General features: G+C 39.7%; 1 protein-coding gene across 6 annotated transcripts in view; it reads right to left on the bottom strand.

Moving 5' to 3' along the window:
- The window catches only part of ARHGAP17 (Rho GTPase activating protein 17), a 69,268-nt gene that overhangs the window by 30,417 nt on the left and 19,727 nt on the right, over window positions 1-19,124 (bottom strand). For all 6 annotated transcript variants that reach the window (XR_004002235.1, XM_030576986.1, XM_030576982.1 and 3 more), the window contains exon 2: window positions 600-639. Coding sequence is in view for 4 of the 6 variants with exons in the window: in XM_030576986.1 (XP_030432846.1) it covers window positions 600-639 (40 nt within the window). In the remaining 2 variants the exon portion in view is untranslated. The remainder of the gene's footprint in view (window positions 1-599; window positions 640-19,124) is intronic.

Here is a 19,124-nt window from a genome sequence, read left to right on the forward strand (position 1 = left end):
CAAAAAATGTCTATTACAACTCAAAGTATCACAATTGCTATCAGCATGACAGCCGGACAGCACTCACTATGTAAACTGCAAGAAATAAACAGAACATGGGCTTATTCAGAATAATCCTTGGATCTCTGCATTTATTGCAGCTTCTCTGAAACCCATATAAATTAATTCCTTCAGGAAGAAATATAGAAGAACAAGGGCACAGGAAGAGGCCTTACCAAACAGTAATGTTCTCCCAGCTAGAAACAGCCCGAGAGAGTCAACAAGAAAAGCAATTATATTCTTGTAAAGAATCATTTTTACAGAGTGAACGAGCTTACGTAATACAAAGCTACAATTTATTTGCTTCTAATCTAAGACTTGCTTTTTTAGTGTACTTCAGCTTTCGAATCCCCTTTTGTCTCATGTGGCTGACAGTTTCTCTTCTCCTTAAGCTATATCATAGCTTGACCAGTCTGAGGAAGCAGAGCTACAGCCCCCTAACTTCTGTCCTTGTAATCTTGTGATTTGTTTCCACAAGCAGCATTCTATGAAGTCAAAAGGCTTGCTTAGTTCTTTATAGAAAAGCATTTAAAGGCAGTACATTAACTGAGTTACAGTACCTGTAATAGATCTTCACTGAGGACTTCAGTTTTTTCAGCCCTGAAAGGAAAAAATCCCAGGAGAAATGTAAGCCTTGAATTAGAATAATTTGCATCTAAAAAGATTAAGTCAGGGGTAAAAAAAACTTGCAGTACATTAACAGGAAAAATATTCAGCGCTAAGAATTGATCTCTTATGAAAAAGTTCTACCATTTCAAAAAATACCATCCTGTAACAAGCTTATGAACATTGTTACGATACATAGCACACACTGTCAATATGGCATATACCATACTACATGCAAATTGCAGATCACTGCTGAAGAGCAATCTTTTACCACTTGTCTAACACCACAAATTAGTGAGATTAACAAGGAAAGCTGCACATTCCTAAAGTCGCAAGCTGAACCCACTAATGCACTCTGTCATGCTTGTTGTCACTTCGCTCAGACAGATACAACGGCAAGTTTCCAAAAATTATGTTTATGCTCTTCCCATTTAGAAGCATCCACAGCTATCATTTCTGTATATTCCTTGCCTAAAAACAAGAGCAATTCGAATGCAAGAAACATGTAAAACTGGAACCCCTCAGTACTTGCCAGAAGACATGCAAGAGTGAAAGTAAGTTCCAAGGGTAATTTTAAAGAGCACTTCTGCTCCAAAACATGAATACAGAAACAGCATCATGGGGCTCCATGTTTATTGTCTCAGTGATTCCTGATCAGAGCGTGCGCCGCTCCGTTTTTATTTCCTCTCTAACTTAACACAGAAATTGCCAGGTAGACCAGTGGTCCACTCAGTCAAATACCCTGTCTGACTGTCCTTGTCAGGTGTTAGCCAACCCATTAAAAGACTTGTCACATTAATGTGTCAACATATGTCAAGCTAATAACTTCCAATTTCTAGTCTTGACAAGGCCATGGTGGCCATTACCAGATGTTCAGATGAAGGTGCATAAAAGACTGCTGGTCGACAATTACAGCATAACCTGCTCATGAGAGAGAACCCATGTCAGTAGCTGGCTAATGCTCTGAAGCAGGAGGGTCTAATTCTCTTTATAAAACCTCTACCTAAGGTAACTGACTCTTCTCTCCACATGGGTCCTGCCCTTTTCTGAAACCTACTAATATCTTAGCCTGAATGATATTTTGTGGCAGTGAGCTGCCACTACTGACTCGTATAAAAACGATTATGTCAATTTTAAATTGGCTGCTTTTCAGTTTTGTTCACGGCTATTGTTCTTGTATTCTGAGAAGAGGTAAATGAAGCCCCCAATTTACTTTCTTTATACTACTTGTTATTTTGTAGAGCTACCATTTCCCCTGTTATCCATCTCCTCTCTGAACAGTCCCTTCTATTCCAGTCTTCATCAAGTGGTTTCTCAATGCTTCCTTTTTGGTATCCTGCTCTGGGCCCCTAGCTTTGCTGCTGTATTTGAGATGGGGTACTATAACTGAACGGTATTCTAGGTGAAGGCTTACCACAGATTTATATAGCAGCACTATGAAGTGTTCAGTATTATCTTTTAAACCAATCCTCACACATTAACTTTTAACAGCTGCTGCACATTGAGCCGATACTTTCATTGAGCTGTCCACAGTGACATCTAGATTTCTTTCCTGAATGGTCACAGTTAATTTAGATCCCAGCATTGTGTACAAGTAGTTCAAATGATCTCTTCTAGTGCATGTTACCATACATTTGTCAACACTGAATCTCATCTGCTACAGAATCATAGGACTGGAAGGGACCTCAAGAAGTCATCTAGTCCAGTCCCCTGCACTCATGTCAGGACTCATCTAGACCATGCCTGACAGGTGTTTGCCTAACCCGCTCTATAATGCTGCTCCTCTTTCACCTCGCTTTGTTAAGCCCCACTGAAGTTCCTCAGTCTTCTGTAGCTGTACCCAACCTAGTCTGTTGCCTACATTTTACTTCAGTGTTTATCCTTTTTAAACACTGGTTTTGATACAGGCCCATTGTGCCCCCCAATATTAACATTTTGCCCTACTAAAAATGTATTTCTTCTTTCCCTGGTCTGTCCAAGCTAGTTTGTAATCCAATGCATTACTTTACCTCTCACCTATGATTCCTTTAGTCTCTTGTGAGGGATTTTGGATCACATGGGAAACGCATCAGATAACATGCATCAAACTTTGAAAGGTATTTAATTTTAAATATGACAAGTTACTTGCCTTGGGCTATCAGTGATCCATAAAGTGTTGTTAATTGTTAAATATTTATTATACGATAATGCTCAAAATTACTAGACAGACACCAACACTTAAATATAAAAATACTTTAGAGTGGCAATGAAATGTGCAAAGGCAACAGCAGAATGATCATTCTGGCAAAGTTAAATTTAATGAGATCTAAACATTTTTTTCCTTGTAAATAAAGCATGACAGCTCTGCTTGATATAATTATTACTTCCTAGTAGTGAATGATAAACTGGTAATAAAAGCCTAGGATCAGATAATCACAGATGAAAAATCCCATTGGAAACAAGGGAGAAATCTGTAGTGTAAGAAATGTGTTCCTTTCACTGGAGTGCTCTTAAAACAGATGTTCTTATAAATGTGTTGACTGTACTTGCATTCCAAGCATGAACAGCAAAGAACATAAGAGTGGCCTTACTGGGTCAGACGAATCGTTCATCTTGCCCAGGTCTGACAGTGGCTGGTGCCAGATGCTTCAGAGGGAATGAACAGAACAGAGCAATTACCGAGTGATTGTGTGTCTTTTGCCATTGCTCCTCAAATATTTTTTGTTTTGGCCTGCGTAATTACACTTTATTTGCCAGAGTTTATGCTCCTTTCTATTTTCTTCGGTAAGATTTGACTTCCAATTTCTAGTAGGGGTCTCTTTGCCTCTAACCACCTCTTTGTACTCTGCTTTTCTCATAGCATTTTTGTACCCCCCCCTTTTTTTTTTAAATGTGGGGTATACATTTAACTTGAGCCTCTGTTGTGGTGTTTTTAAATAGTCTACATGCAGCTTGCAGGCATTTCACCCTTCTGACCCTTTTAATTTCTATTTAATCAGCTTCCTCATTTGTGTGTAATTCCCTTTGTTGAAGCAACAAAATTGTTGAGCTAGCAGACTTAGTAAAAGCATACCGGACCACTGAGTGTCACTCAGGGAACAATGTTATGTAGACTATTATATATTTCTTATGGAAATGCATGATTTGAAACTCAGCCCTACAAAAAGGTCAAAAGAATTCTGACATACCAAAGCAGAGTGCATTATTAGATCAACAGAGATAAGAATGAAAAGGGAAAGGTTTACTGTTGCTCAGAAAACTCCTTTCTGAAGTTTCATAAGCAAAGCAGAATCTCACATTGCCATAAACAACTTGAAAGTCAACTTTTTGTTGTCAAGAGTATGAATATCCAGAATAGGCACCTTGCAAGTTACCTTCAGGCCTAGACTGTTTTAAGATCTCTGTGCATCAGGAAAAACGTTTCTCATTGCACTCAACTTCCTGTGTCTGCTCTGGAGCGAATCTGGCAACTAGCTGAACATACATTTCACATAAAAGTGAGCCACATAGCTGATCACCCAGAAGTTCCCCATGAATGGGTAAGATTCACAAATCTCCCTGGATCATCTTTGGGAATGTCTACACTACAGGATTATTCTGATTTTACATAAACTGGTTTTGTAAAACAGATTGTATAAAGTCAAGTGCATGCGGCCACACAAAGCACAATAATTCGGTGGTGTGCATCCATATACCGAGGCTAACGTCGATTTCTGGAGCGTTGCACTGTGGGTAGCTATCCTGTAGGTATCCCATAGTTCCTGCAGTCTCCCCCGCCCATTGGAATTCTGGGTTGAGATCCCAGTGCATGATGGTGCAAAAACAGTGTCGCGGGTGATTCTGGGTAAATGTCGTCACTCATTCCTTCTTCTGTGAAAGCAATGGCAGACAATCATTTCACGCCCTTTTCCCCTGGATTGCCCTGGCAGACGCCATAGCATGGCAACCATGGAGCCCGTTTTGCTTTTTGTCACTGTCACCGTATGTGTACTGGATGCCGCTGACAGAGGCTGTACCGCAGTGCTACCCAGCAGCATTCGTTTGCCATTGCAAGGTAGCAGAGATGGTTACCAGTCATTCTGTACCATCTGCTGTGCCACTGTAAATTGGCAATGAGATGACAGTTATCAGTCATTCTGTACCGTCTGCTGCTGTCATGGGTGCTCCTAGCTGACCTTCGCTGAGGTCGGCGGGGGGCACAAAGACAAAAATGGGAATGACCCCCCCTCCTTTATGTTGTATCTAAAAATAGAGTCAGTCCTGCCTAGAATATGGGGCAAGTGTACTAGAGAACCAGTGTATCAGAGAACCAGAGAGCACAGCTGCTCCGTGTCAGAACCCACAGAAATGATGAGCTGCATGCCATTCATGGGGGTGCCCCTGCAACAACCCCACCCATTGCTTCCCTCCTCCCCCAACCCTTCTGGGCTACTGCTGCAGGGTCCCCCCATTTGTGTGATGAAGTAATAAAGAATGCAGGAATAAGAAACACTGACTTTTTAGTGAGATAAAATGAGGGGGAGGCAGCCTCCAGCTGCTATGATAGCCCAGGCAGGACATTAAACAGTGAGGGGGAGAGGAGCCCAGCATCCCGCTGCTATGATAGTCCAGGCAGTACAGAATCTTTTCTGTAGACATGAAAGCGGGGGGGGGGGGAGCTGATGGAGCTCAGCCCCCAGTTGCTATGATGAGGAAGGTTACCAGCTATTCTGTACCATCTGCTGGGAATGACCGGGAGTCATTCCTGTTTTTACCTAAGTGCCCCCGGCCAACCTCACCTGAGGCCAGCCAGGAGCACTCACGGGTTGATGACGAAGATGGCTATCAGTCCTTTTGTACTGTACCGTCTGCCACTGGGGAAGGGAGAGGAGAGGATGCTGCTATTCACTGCCGCAGCACCGCATCTACCAGCAGCATGCAGTAGACATACGGTGACACTGAAAAAAGTCAAGAAACGATTTTTTTCCCTTTTCTTTCACAGGGGGAGGAGGGGAAGTAAATTGATGAGATATACCCTGAACCACTCCGGACAATGTGTTTTACCCTACAGGCATTGGGAGCTCAACCAAGAATGCAAATGCTTTTCGGAGACTGCGGGGACTGTGGGATAGCTGGAGACCTCAGTCCCCCCCTCCCTCCCTCCATGAGCGTCCATTTGATTCTTTGGCTTTCTGTTACGCTTGTCACGCAGCATTGTGCTGTGGACTCTGTATCATAGCCTGGAGATTTTTTTCAAATGCTTTGGCATTTCGTCTTCTGTAACAGAGCTCAGATAGAACAGATTTGTCTCCCCATACAGCAATTAGATCCAGTATCTCCCGTATGGTCCATGCTGGAGCATATTTTGGATTTGGGACTGCATGGCCACCCGTGCTGATCAGAGCCCCACGCTGGGCAAACAAGAAATGCAATTCAAAAGTTCGCGGGGCTTTTCCTGTCTACCTGGCCAGTGCATCCGAGTTCAGATTGTTTTCCAGAGCGGTCACAGTGGTGCACTGTGGGATACCGCACGGAGGCCAATACCGTCAATTTGTGGCCACACTAACCCTAATCCAATATGGTAATACCGATTTCAGCGCTACTCCTCTCGTCGTGGAGGAGTACAGAAACCGGTTTAAAGAGCCCTTTATATCGATATAAAGGGCCTCGTGCGGATGGGTACAGCGTTAAATCGGTTTAACGCTGCTAAAATCGGTATAAACACATGTAGATCAGGCCTTTGTTCTCCTACTTTAAGCAGTTGTCCACTAAGAGAAAATATTTAGAAACAAAACAATTGATCAGAGGCCATCTGGTAAGAGTGTTCTCACATTATAATCAGTACGCTTTTTACAAGGCTGCCGACTGGACCTAGTCCACACAGTGATTCAAAGCAATTGGCTAAAAATAACCTTCATGTACACATCTCATCCAAGTCCCTCTGTGCACAGCAAAGGTCTGTTAAAAGACAAAACACGAACAATTTAAGGCTCAATCTACATCCCCTGAAGTCAGTTAGAACTTTGACATTTATTGTACTGGGAGAAGCAGTGAGCCCTTAAGCCAAGACTGATTTAAAAGAAAGTCAATCACTGGATTTCAGAGACACAGAATGATGCCTCTTGCATGGCATGGAAAATCAGATGCAGAGCCCTCAGGAGAGGAGGCGCGGGGGAGCGGTTCCTCTGCCCCCGCCCCCAGGGTTACCTCCTGCGGCTGTCCCCGCACCCCCCACCACAGCAGCTCTCACCTCCGCTCAGGGCCAGCTCCAGGCTTTTTGTGCCCCAAGCAAAAAAACAAAAGGGGGGTGAGGGGGAGAGCCGGAGTGCCGCCCCTTGGAAAGTGCTGCCCCAAGCACATGCTTGGAGCGCTGGTGCCTAGAGCTGGCCCGGTTAACAGCAGTGAATCATGTAAGAGGGAATAAACATCTAATACAGCCATAGATTTATATCAGCTTGTCAGAGATTTTATAAAAATGCATTTAGATGTAGACACACATTTTCATAGATGAGCAGGTTTAAGACAGGAATGCAGAATGCTGTTACACTCTTTCAACAAGGAGTACCACTAACAAGCAACTATGTCGCTGGATACACTGGATGAGGGAAGACACCCTTTCACCCAACATTTGTGCAAAATTAAACAATACAACTTGTTAGTTACTAGCTTAGAAGTACCCAAAAAAAAAAAAAAAAAAAAAAAAAAAGAGAGTCCAATAAGGAGCAAATATGGGCAGAATTTAGCCCTAGTTCTGTAGGTCTTATATACAAAGGAACACATGATTTTACTGTAAGTGTATAGAAAAGATCTATCCTTTTACCTCATACAGAGATACCACTACTCTGCCTGAAAATAAAGTTTATGCTACTATGCATCCACTCTCCCAGACAAAGAGTGTCGAGGGCATGCAAATTAGATGCAATGTATTTTATATGAATAATTAAATGCCACAGTGACAGATGTATAGTAATATCAACAAAAACACTTGAATGACTAAAACAAAGGACATCCTGTTGCTGTCTAGACAAGTGTCTGTCGCTTTTCAGTTACAAGCACTTCCTCTAAAACTGATGGGAATATATATGTCTACAAAATACAGTGCTATTTTAAGCACATGCTGAAGACAAACTATAGTTAACAACGTTTCAGCTAAGAACTCTTCCAGCTAATATAACTATCCCATCCCCACCTTCAAGCACTAAATTCCCTCTGTCTGTGAAACTAACCAGGAAGCATCCTTTGCAGCCATGCACATCATGATAATCTAGGACTTGTCTACACAAGAATTTCAAATATGATAGCACATTAGCAAACATGTGAAAACAACATGTTTTAGATGTCAAGTATAAACCAAGCACTCACTGGCTTTTGACACATGGTGAACTGGCTGAACGTGAACAGGGGATGGCCTAGACTTTAAATCAACCAGCTCTGTAGAATGTAGAAAATATTAACAGTGTAAATATTATCTAAACACAAAAAGACAGCAGGCTTTATGAAACAAGCAGGTCTCCAAAGTGTTAAAAATAAGCCTCTCTTTATAATTACAAGACGGACCCAAACTAGAATGCTGTGAACTGGCACCACACTCTGATAAAGCCTGGGGCTGTTCAGAGCACAAGTAGTAGTGGTGCCGATTTGGGCCTCAAATCCAAGTGTTCATGATCCTGGTCTGATCAGCAAAGTCACTCACCAAATTCACTCAGTTTTAGTTCAACATAACATCTGTTACCTATCAATATCTAGGCTTACAAGGATTGATACAATATTAATGGACTGCAGTTGCACACAGGATCCTACTTTTTTAACCATCACTTAGCAGCTCAAGGTAAGGCTTAAAGTATTACTGTCTATTGCATTTTGAAAAGACCTAAAAGTATACTTTATACAGAGGTTAATTACAAAAGTTGCTTCATTTGTTGCATCTCCATGTGATGAGGTGAGTGTCCTGATGTCTCTTGCTCCACCACAGCTTTAACATTATGGGATGAGGTAATGCATAGTAAGATTTTGCAGAGATGCTTTTATGATGTTTTTTATAGGAATCAAGACATACCGTACTAGACTGATCAGTGCTCTGTCGATGTATGGGCAACTCTTGGGTTATTAATGAGAAAGATTTCAATTACATTCTACTTGAAAGACCTTAATGGTAGAGCTGGAGAACACTATTTTTCTTCAGCTAGGTTTTGTTACAAGCCAAGGGAAATCCTTTTTAAAAAACAAAACACACTTAGTACAAAAGCCATACTCTGCCATATGTATTGTTTCTGATAAAAACACACATTTACTGAACCAGAAGCAGATTGAACAGGTGCAGCTACTACATGTATGTAATTACATGCCCAACTCCATTTGCAATTAGTGTGTGCGCACATTTTTTAAAAAATAATGGGCCCTGTCCTGCATATTAAAATTAAAGCCCTTGTAGTTTTGAAGTTTGTTATTTTAGAAGTAAAGACTACTTTGGAAAGATAGGAACGGTCTTTGTTGAGTGTCTGTACAGCACCTAGCACAACAATATCTGGGTCCCTGACTGGGTCTCCCAAGTGCAGCAACAACAGAAATAAGGTAAGTTTCGTTAAGGGTGTAAGCTAGTATTGTTCCGGAAGACAGACTTTAACAGTGGTGGATAAAATCACCATGGATTAATAAATGCATAGCCTACTGATCCCACCACATCTTAAAAGAATCTGAAGGGGGTTTTCAACCTAATTTTTGTGAGCCTATATCAGTAAACAAGTGCTTTTCTGGCCTGATCCTCTTATGTTAAAAGGTCTGTTAACTTAGTATCAGACTCATTCCATGAAATGACAAAGCATAAATCTGACAACGAAGCAGTGTTCTACTAGAGTAGATTAACAATTGCAACTAAGAATCTTTCCGAAGAGCATTCCCAGATGCTTCAGAAAAAGTATGTACCGACTAGGAAAAATCCCAGACTAGCTAGGTTTAACCAAGGTGTTCAGTGTAATTAAACCAAATCTGCAACTTCAAATACAAATTCCCCCTGCATTACTTGCTTATTTATACACAGCGTGATCTTTAATCTAGTTTCTCAAACTAAAATTCCTAAACTACGTCCTCTCTGGTAGTTTCACAATTTAAAAGTTCAACTGAATGTAGACAGAACAGTTAAATACTGAGAATGTAAAATGAAGTCTCTCTCCAAACTATGACTAATTGAAAAAGCATGCCCTTTCTCCAGCCCCTCCTATGTACTAGGAGGCCCAAAACATTCCAGGTTTATGACTGGATCTGTTGTGTGGACTTCCGGTATACAGAACCTACTGGCATGTGTCTTGGAAACAGAAGATCTGTTTAAACTAAGGATATTCCCTGACACATTCTGTAACAACAAAGATAATGCTTACGTAAGAATAAAAAAAGACTGTTAGATATGATTAGTAGGCTGTAATTACAGAAAGTGGAAGCCCTGTATGCACCAAGGTCCTTCTCAAATGTAACACTGCTTTCCACAACAGAAATGGTAATTTGATTGCTCATCTGTTCACATAGTTTAGATACAAAATAGCTGATTAATTGGCAACACTCCACTGAAAGAGTAAGATTTGGACCTGTGGGAAAAGTAGGATTCTGGGAACTAAAGACAAAGTTGCAGGATACAGCACAAATGACGACAATTTACTGATAGCTATTCTGGAGGAGTGCAAGTGTTCCCATTTTCTGAATAACCACTAAAGGTTCCACAATTACCCATATTCTCAATTACCTGTGTTCTCAAGTAAAATGAAGGATTATATAATTTTAAAAAGGCTGTTTTAAAAAGCCAAAAAAATCTGAACATAATTCTTTGTCAAGTATTTTTGAACATTCATATGAAATACACCAGTTTCACCAGGAACATCACAAACAGAAGCAGAATTTCTGTAAATGTAAGAATGATGGCACACAAAACATCCTGAAAAGGCAATAAAGATTAATTATCGCTGCTCTCAAGTTAAAGCTGAGAAATAGTCTCCCCAACACGTTCGAAACCAGGCAAAAGTACTATGGCAAAATCATCATCTTTCTGACTACTACAAAATTGTAATATTTCAAGTCACAGTATGACATGCAGTCTCAACTGTCATGTTAACGTTTAGATAGTCATTTCTAAAGACATTATTACATTGGATGTTTAAGGTGGAGTATATAATTCCAGTTTATGAAGACACATTAGGAAATTAAATATTTTGGTCCACAGGGCAATTACCCACTTCTGTGCCAAGTCCACTAATCATGTAGGAATGCAAGAGATTCTTAATGGTTATTTTAAAAAAGTTTTAGTTAGTCATCCCACCATGTTTATTTATTTATTTATTGCATGTTCTAGTACTGCTCCTCTAGTTATGTGGGTTATGCAGTCATCTTTCCTTCTTCCTGGAAGGGCTCTTCAGCCCAATAAAGCTTTGGGACATAATATGCAGACATTCTAAGTTGGAGTGGGGCTGTTCCTCTTTTTTCTGGGTGGGCAGTGGGGAAAGTATCAGTTCATAGCTACACTTTCACTTTAAAACCATCCTTTGTCGTCTACTTTCAGTGAGCAGTTCTGCTTCATGTACCGTGGCTGGGGTCACTTATACTTTCTAAACAGATCAGGAGGAAGAACTCAGAAGCTAGGAATTTTCATCTTTGATGTAGAAAAACTGATTAGCCAAATCTGGAGAACTGAAGGAGAGATAAGGGTGTATTTACGTTCTTCAGAAAACCCATAGGAGCGAGTCTCAGAGGCTGGGGTCAAGTGACTCAGGCTCATGCTACAGGGCTAAAAATAGCAATTTAGACATTCCCGCTCTGGTTGGAGCACTGCTCTGACACTCTGGGAAAGGGGTGAGCCTGGACAAGACTGTCCACACTGTCAGTTTTAACCCTGTAGTGTGAACCCCAAATCAGCTGACCAAGGCTCTGAGACTCCCTGTTGCAGGTTGGTTTTTTGGGCAGTGTATAGACCTACCGTTAGCCTCAGTTTGGCAACATTCTGGACAGGTGACTGGCTTCAGAGAAAGTCACAAGTCCTGTCCAACCAGCACAGTAAGGATTCTGTGATCATGGATAGGCTAAAAAGTAGGTTAATAGCTACAAACCAAGAAGCTTGATGCCCTTTAAAAGCCAGAAAGCAAGCAACAAGAACAATCCTAAAACAAAAAATGCTGTAAAAAACCTTTGACACTCACTAGAGAACAAGTAACTCAGTTCAAATGTAAAACTGGTAACGAATCTTTACTCATACTGTATATGAAACCTTAAGTGTTGGTGTAATAGATGATGCCTATGGGAGTAGTTTGCTTCATGATGAAATGACAAGTCTGAGTTCTTAAATTCTGACAAGATTATAACAGAGGCAAAGGTATCCATGAAAACATGACACAAGACTATCAAAGTTTTAGTTTTTCCTGCCATTTGATTTTCCTTAACAATATGAAACCTATGTGTTTGCTACCCAAGAGAGGCCAGATGGGTAGCTTTTGGCATGCTAACATTTCAGAGCACCTTTTCACATAGGGCTTTGTGACCAGTACATCCTGCTAAATATCTATAGTACAATAGGCTGGATTTGCTGCCAGGAAAAATGGAAAATTAGCAGCTCTGTTCAAAAACAGAGCTAAAGCATCCAGAATTAAAGGAGTTAGTTTCCCTTAAGAGCTTTGTTTTTCTAAAGCTAACTAGAAATTCTCCAAATGTAACTTGACAAAGAGACATTTCACATTTACTGATTACTTTTTTTCCTACTCATTCTACACTGTACTAAGATCCAAAGCATCTTGGTGACTAGACTTCAGCTCTTTCATGTCACTTGAACGATATATCCTAGTCTGAAGTTCCAGATCTTAATTTAAAAGTCTTAAAATGTCTGATCAGAAAAAAATGCCCAATGGGGGAAGATGGTGTTGTGGAACACCACCAAACCAAATGGTCAGTTTCAGATTTCTGGCTGATCTTAGTGGAAATAAAACTAAATAATGTGATATTCTTCTAAAAAGTAGTGCCAAAATTCAGGAAGAGTTGGCTACTTTAGATACTGTTAACTGTGCAGTTAATTAAATAGAAATAGCTATAACTTCTATCTCTGGACATATAAAAAGTTTGCATAATATGTTTCTAATATAAATTTACCATAAAGAAAATAGTTAAATTTTCATTGGCCGTTTTTAATCACTGGAGATAATATAGGGGAGCAGAAACTCCAAGATCATCGGGGACATGACAAAATACTATTTGGTTTTTCCTTCTTTCGTTTTATCTGTTCAGCTCTCAATTGTTTTTTAAAAATTGATAAGTTATCCTAGATAGTCTCAACACAACTTAAAGTTTTATTACTGAAGCAATAACCCACACTTCCAGCTTACACTAATAGGAGATAAAGCAGTAAGGGAAGAATATAGTGTAAGTGTTCACGAGTTCTGTACTTATCTACTTCTATAAACAAACAGTTCAGGGCTTTTGAACGTGTGGTTTGCTTGCAGACCTGATAATACCAAAAACGTGCTGTCCAAGAAGCAAGCAAACTTAGCTTTTCCTTAAGGGCCCAATCCTGGTTCCACTGACATTACGGGAATCTGCCTATTGACTTTAATGGGAGTACATAAGTGCTATAAAGTTGTTGGATGGGGAGAGGTGTAGCAAGTTTTATGAAGCGTGTCTGTTGCTTTTAGTTTTGTATCCTTTTTATATAAAAAGTCCTATTTCTTAAAAGTGTTAAAAAATCTTTAGGGGTAGTATAAAATTTTTTTCTACAATTTGTCCCTGCCTTTGGAATTACATAACAATGGTCATTCTTCAGAGCCATTTTAATGTAGGGAAATTATTCTTTCCTTTTGGCAATCTGTGCCAGCATTCAGCTTTCTGGATGCTGCAAGATCTGTTGCAGGAGTTTGATTTTACTGGCATAGCATTTTGAACACAAGCCCAAAGAACACAACACTGTTTCTCTCACAACAGAAACAAAATCCACCTTCTTATTCAACTACCCTGCTCTCTGTAGTCTCTCATCTGCTTCGGTGTCCAAAGTAGTTTTTACTATTTTACTCCTGTTCCACTGGAGTCCGTGCAGCTCAGAGACTGAGCTGAGTTATACAATTCTGTTCTGACTGCAGAATTACTACACGATGCAAGCGTCAGCAAGATACCAGCTTCACTTTCAGGACACCTCATTGAGTGGGCTTATAGTTAGAGAAAGCCTGTGTTTTTTTAATATTGACTGAGCAGATTTGATCTGGAAGTGACTGACAGGTAAACATGGAACCTTAATGCCCCCTCCTCCCCACTTACAGATAATTTCCAGAGTAGAACACAATAAAATTTAGAAATCTGGTAGAGTATGCACACGTGGGCAGTCAGTAGTTGAGAGGATAAATAGGAAATGGTTACTTATGGCAAATGCTGTTGCTCATATGATCTTCACAACTTCTCATTTTGTGTCATTCAGCCTTATTATCAAGTGCATTTAGCGAGAAATTAAGCTGAAGTTGAGAAAGGGCATTCTCAGCATTTTATCTGAGAAGACAGCTTCCCTTGCTCTTCTGCCCACCAGGGAACAAGCGGTGTGCTTAGTGCCTGAGAGGGGCAAAGGGAACCCAGCAAGTTATCCAAAGAGCTAATTTTTGAATAACATCTGTTGCTTTACATAGAGTGGATTCCAATCTTCTTTGGCTGGGAGAGAAGACATAGGATATAGATGACTTGTGGAGAAGGCTGGCAGGAATGGCAAAGGGGAACAACACTTCTGCACAGGTTTATCATAGCATACTTCCCTATCCTTCATACTTCAGTTTAGACTGTTCTGCATTCTAGATTTTGTACATGATACATTATGAACAAGATTAGTATTTGAACACTTCTCCTCAGATCAGGATTAATTACACACCACATTTAGACAGCTAAAACAAAATGTACCAGGTACACGTGTTACTCTTAGCACAAAAGTGCTGTTAAGTTATTTGAAATTTTTTTATTTATTTATTTGAGACATAGTAGAATGGAATATTTTCTCATCAGAAATCTAGACATGAATCTGTGCTCCCGCTTAATCAGAATAGCACAGACTCTAAAACTTACCAATTAGTTTCCTGCTGTGAATGAATTTTAGACAGTTTATTGCACAAACTATAAATGAGTTATTTCCATTTCCACCTCTTTATTGAGGGTTCTGCATTCATCACCAGATGAAAGCATTAACTCAAACTTTAGGCATTAGTAACAATAAATACTCTAAGGCTACGTCTACACTACAGCATAAAATCTAAATAACTAAAACCGGTTTTATAAAACCGATATTATAAAATCGATTTTATGCGTCCACACTAGGGCACATTAATTCGGTGGTCTGCGTCCATGGTCCGAGGCTAGCGTCGATTTCTGGAGCGGTGCACTGTGGGTAGCTACTGTAAAATGATGAGGCCAATAACTTCAATTTCCGTCCACACTAACCCTAAATCGATATAGTAATATCGATTTTAGTGTTACTCCTCTCGTTGGGGAAGAGTACAGAAATCGATTTTAAGAGCCCTTAAAATCGATTTAAAGTGTGTTGTAGTGTGGACGGGTACAGCATTAAATCGATTTAACGCTGTTTAAATCGATTTAACTGCGTAGTGTGGACCAGGCCTAATTGTGGAACAGATACTCCATGAAGTGAAGACCAGCATAGCACAAAAAGTCCTAGATCAAGTCATTTTGTGTGATAATTTCTTTTTGTACCTCTGAATGCTTCTTGACCATTACTGAAACATGGATACTAAGCTGTAAGGATGCTTTTCCCAGCCTTATTACTTTTCACTTGGCACCTTGACTTGCCTACATGCAGCGTGCTTCGTGTCTATGGAAAGTTACACAAGCCAACTTATTTGGAATTTCTCTTCAAAAAGTAGTTTCCCCTGAGAATTACTCAATATTTAAGAAGCTACAGCATAGGCTCCGACTAGTCTTAGGGACATGCAAACACCATCTTTTTTCAAAATATATGCTGCTTCAAAGTTATTTTGCCATTTTCAAAGACCACAATTCTAGTATGGAAAATTCCATTCACACCTATCTATACACACCTCTTGATAAGAGAGCACTTGAACTTTTCAGAAGTAGAATGAAATGCCGTTTTCTTCTTTCATGCTTAGGAGTGGAAAAAGCTACGGTGGTGTCCTCATTAAGGTTATATTTAAGTTTAGCTTCCAATAGGTTTTGGCTACATTCTAATATTCAGTTTTGGCAGGTTTAATTTTCAAGTCAAATAGGAAGCAGCACTATTCCTTCCACAGAGTATGCAGGAATAGCCCAACAAGGGATGTTAGGAGTATAACTCTTCTGGTCAAATCATTCTCCAACTCAGGAGAGAACTTTGGGGCCAGATGACATTAGGCTGTAAACTCACCAGGGAAGGGACCACATTCGCCTGTGAGACAATGCCAAACTCAATGAAGCCTTAATTCTGAGGTGGCGCTATCACAATACAAACTACCAACCGTGTGCACAGTAGGAGGTAACATTTCCAAAGTGCATTTCTCTTCTACTTTTTCATTAAAAAAAGCTTACAAAGAATTCAGAATAGATTAGGTACTATTTCCCAAATATTTCAGCAATGATTAGGGATTGGGGTATTCTGAAATCCCAGCACAGCCATTTTCAGTGTTTTCATAGTCAGGTTGATAGTAAGTTAATATCCATACACTTTGGTTCTTTGTCTATGCTCAGACAGCATCAGCCATACCACTAAAACCAAATCACCCATGATTATATGTACACAAAACACCACCATGTATTTAGCAACCAAATACAAGGTGGTGGTGTTCCACAGGGCAGGCAAGGAGTTTCCAACTATCTTTTCTTTTTTTAAGGTGGGTGGGTGGTAAGGTGCCAATCCTATGCTCAATACCTACCACAGCAACCCTCCTATTCCCAGGGTAGGCAAGTCATTACTGGCAGATGCCAATGATGCAGCCCAAGAGGTGGGGCCAGTCCTTAGGCCCTGACAATCCAGCACCATCTTGAATGGCCTGCCCCATTTTAAATAAATTAGTTTCCTAGTGTGAATGAATTTTAGACAGCTTACTGCACAAACTTATTTATAGTTATTTCCATCTCCACCTCTTTATTGAGGGTTTTGCATTCATCACCAGACGAAAGCATTAACTCAAATTTTAGGCATTAGTAATAATAAATACTCTAATTCTGGAACAGATCATGCATGAACTCACCCAAACAACTCTTCCTGGGTTAAGAACCAGTTTGGATGACTGGGCTTGCAGTTCACAGCATTCAGTCAAAGGAGTTTGTTCTGGGACAGCAATTTTTCTAGTTCCAGAACGGGTTTAATACCTAACCCTTCAGGAAAGTTGATTTAATTATCTGGTGGGTGCCATTTTTAAGAACACAAGATGTTTCACTAATCAAGACCTACAGTTTTAGAAGCTTATGAAGAAAAAAGCTTGCTGATATAGTCAAACAACAAATAGTTAAGAACTTCCATTCTCATCTTCTTTCGCTTGCTCCATTGCGCTCTTCCAGTGAACTCTGCCCAAAGGTATGGCCAGTTTTCTAGTTCTAAGTTAAATCTGTTTATTCAGTTTAGATTTAAACAACCATTACATACTATGCCAGATACAATTCACACCACCCAACTTTGACAGAATGAAGCTAATTCTAACCAAAGGCATCCCAACAAGTTTCACAAATAATCATCCTGGAAGGAAAGTGGATTGTTTCCTCACAGGCAGAGGGAAACCCAAGGCAGATTGTTCACATTAGAAGATCTGGAATGCCTTAGTAAATGAAATAGATCCAAGCTCCCTCCCAAGCGAGTCAAGAGACTTTGCTATTAAGGAACAACTGCAATTCAGGCCAAATTCTACTTCAGAGTCTTTGTAAGGCATAAGTTACTGTAATGAGGTCTTGTACTTCAACTTCACAATCCTCTTTGCAAAATACATGTTGAAAGACATTTAAACACTTAACTGTGGGCATTCAGTTTAGTATAAAATAACCTTTAAAACATCACTGTTGTGCTCAGGTATCAAGGGAGCAGGGTAGACATCTAGACAGCAGCTGATTTTACATGCCACATGTATTACAAATCCTGTACAATAATGTAGACAGACACAGACTGAACACTAATATCGAACTTTGTTGCTTTAATGAGGAGTTAAGGCAAACCTTTTATACATCACACAACTGCAAGTTTGTGAATGCAGAATAAGGTTAAATGTAGAATAAGTTCCTTGTTAGAGGAAATTACCACACAGACATTTCAAAGAGAAATTGTGTTTCTTGCCTTGAGCCTGAATCTGATTTCAATTACAGATATGAACAAAAAATCAAAAGCAATTAGTAACTCTAAGCTTCTACTGCATTTTCTGTTTATTGTAACGACTTAGAAATTTCTCCATTGTCAAGTTGTGTATTTATTGCAGCTATACCGTACCTTTTTATGCAATTAAATAATTTGCTGGAATGTTTTAGCTCATGGGGCTTTAGTGACCCATTATCCTGTATTTGTTACATCTCCTCCAACAAACAAAGTTAAAAGTTTATTTTAAATGAGTGTAAGAGCCTGAGAATAAGTACTCCCGTTAACTGTAAGACGTGTACTCCCACTGCTCACTGTTAGGAATACAAAAAGAAAGTTCTGTTCACTGAAGATACTAAGTGACATTTTTATTCTCCCTCACAGCAAAGACATTTAACTCTGGTCAAGATAGAGTCCAGCATCTATTTTTTTTAAGCAGTGCAACTGAACACAAGGGTGACATTACTTACTTACTTAATGTTCTTAGATAACAGAATGAGTCAGAATTCCCTACATGTGAGGCTGGCAAGCTTTTAGTTCTGGAAAAGAGGCAATTCTCTTGCTAAATCACCTGGTGACCTGGGAGTTCCTTTGTCTTGTCACAAAAGAAAATAGGCCCCCTCAGATTTCTAAATTTATTTTTTCCTGCCCTGGTCACCAAGAAACAGGTGGGCAGCATACAATTTAACATGGTTTAAAGCTCCATAATCTGTGTAGCTGTAATGACCGTTCTGCTACGTATTGGAAGAACATCTCAGATCTCGTTATATAATGAAATGTTGAAAACAATAAGATGTTTAGTATATACAGTCATAAAAAAGGTATGTTTAAAATACCACTGTCACTGCTTAGTTTTAGATGCAGGCACACCATATTAATAGCATATGCTTGTGATAAAAAAGGACAAACATATGAGTTAATTAAAAGCATTTAGACTTTTTTTTGCAGTGGCAAGACTGAAGTCTTGCATCTCAGTCACATGATCTTCCCAGAATTGAGAAACAAATATTTTAAAGCAGAAAATGCACATATGGCCACAGCAATGGATGGTTTACATAACTTTAAAATTACATGTGTTTGACAAAGTGGGTATTCACCCACGAAAGCTGATGCTCCAATACATCTGTTAGTCTTAAAGGTGCCACAGGACTCTGTTGCTTTTTACAGATCCAGACTAACACGGCTACGCCTCCGATACATAACTTTAAAATGTCCCTCCCTTAAAAAAAAAAAAAAAAAAGCA

This window comes from Gopherus evgoodei, chromosome 10, assembly GCF_007399415.2.
Source record: "Gopherus evgoodei ecotype Sinaloan lineage chromosome 10, rGopEvg1_v1.p, whole genome shotgun sequence".
NCBI lineage: Eukaryota > Metazoa > Chordata > Testudines > Testudinidae > Gopherus > Gopherus evgoodei.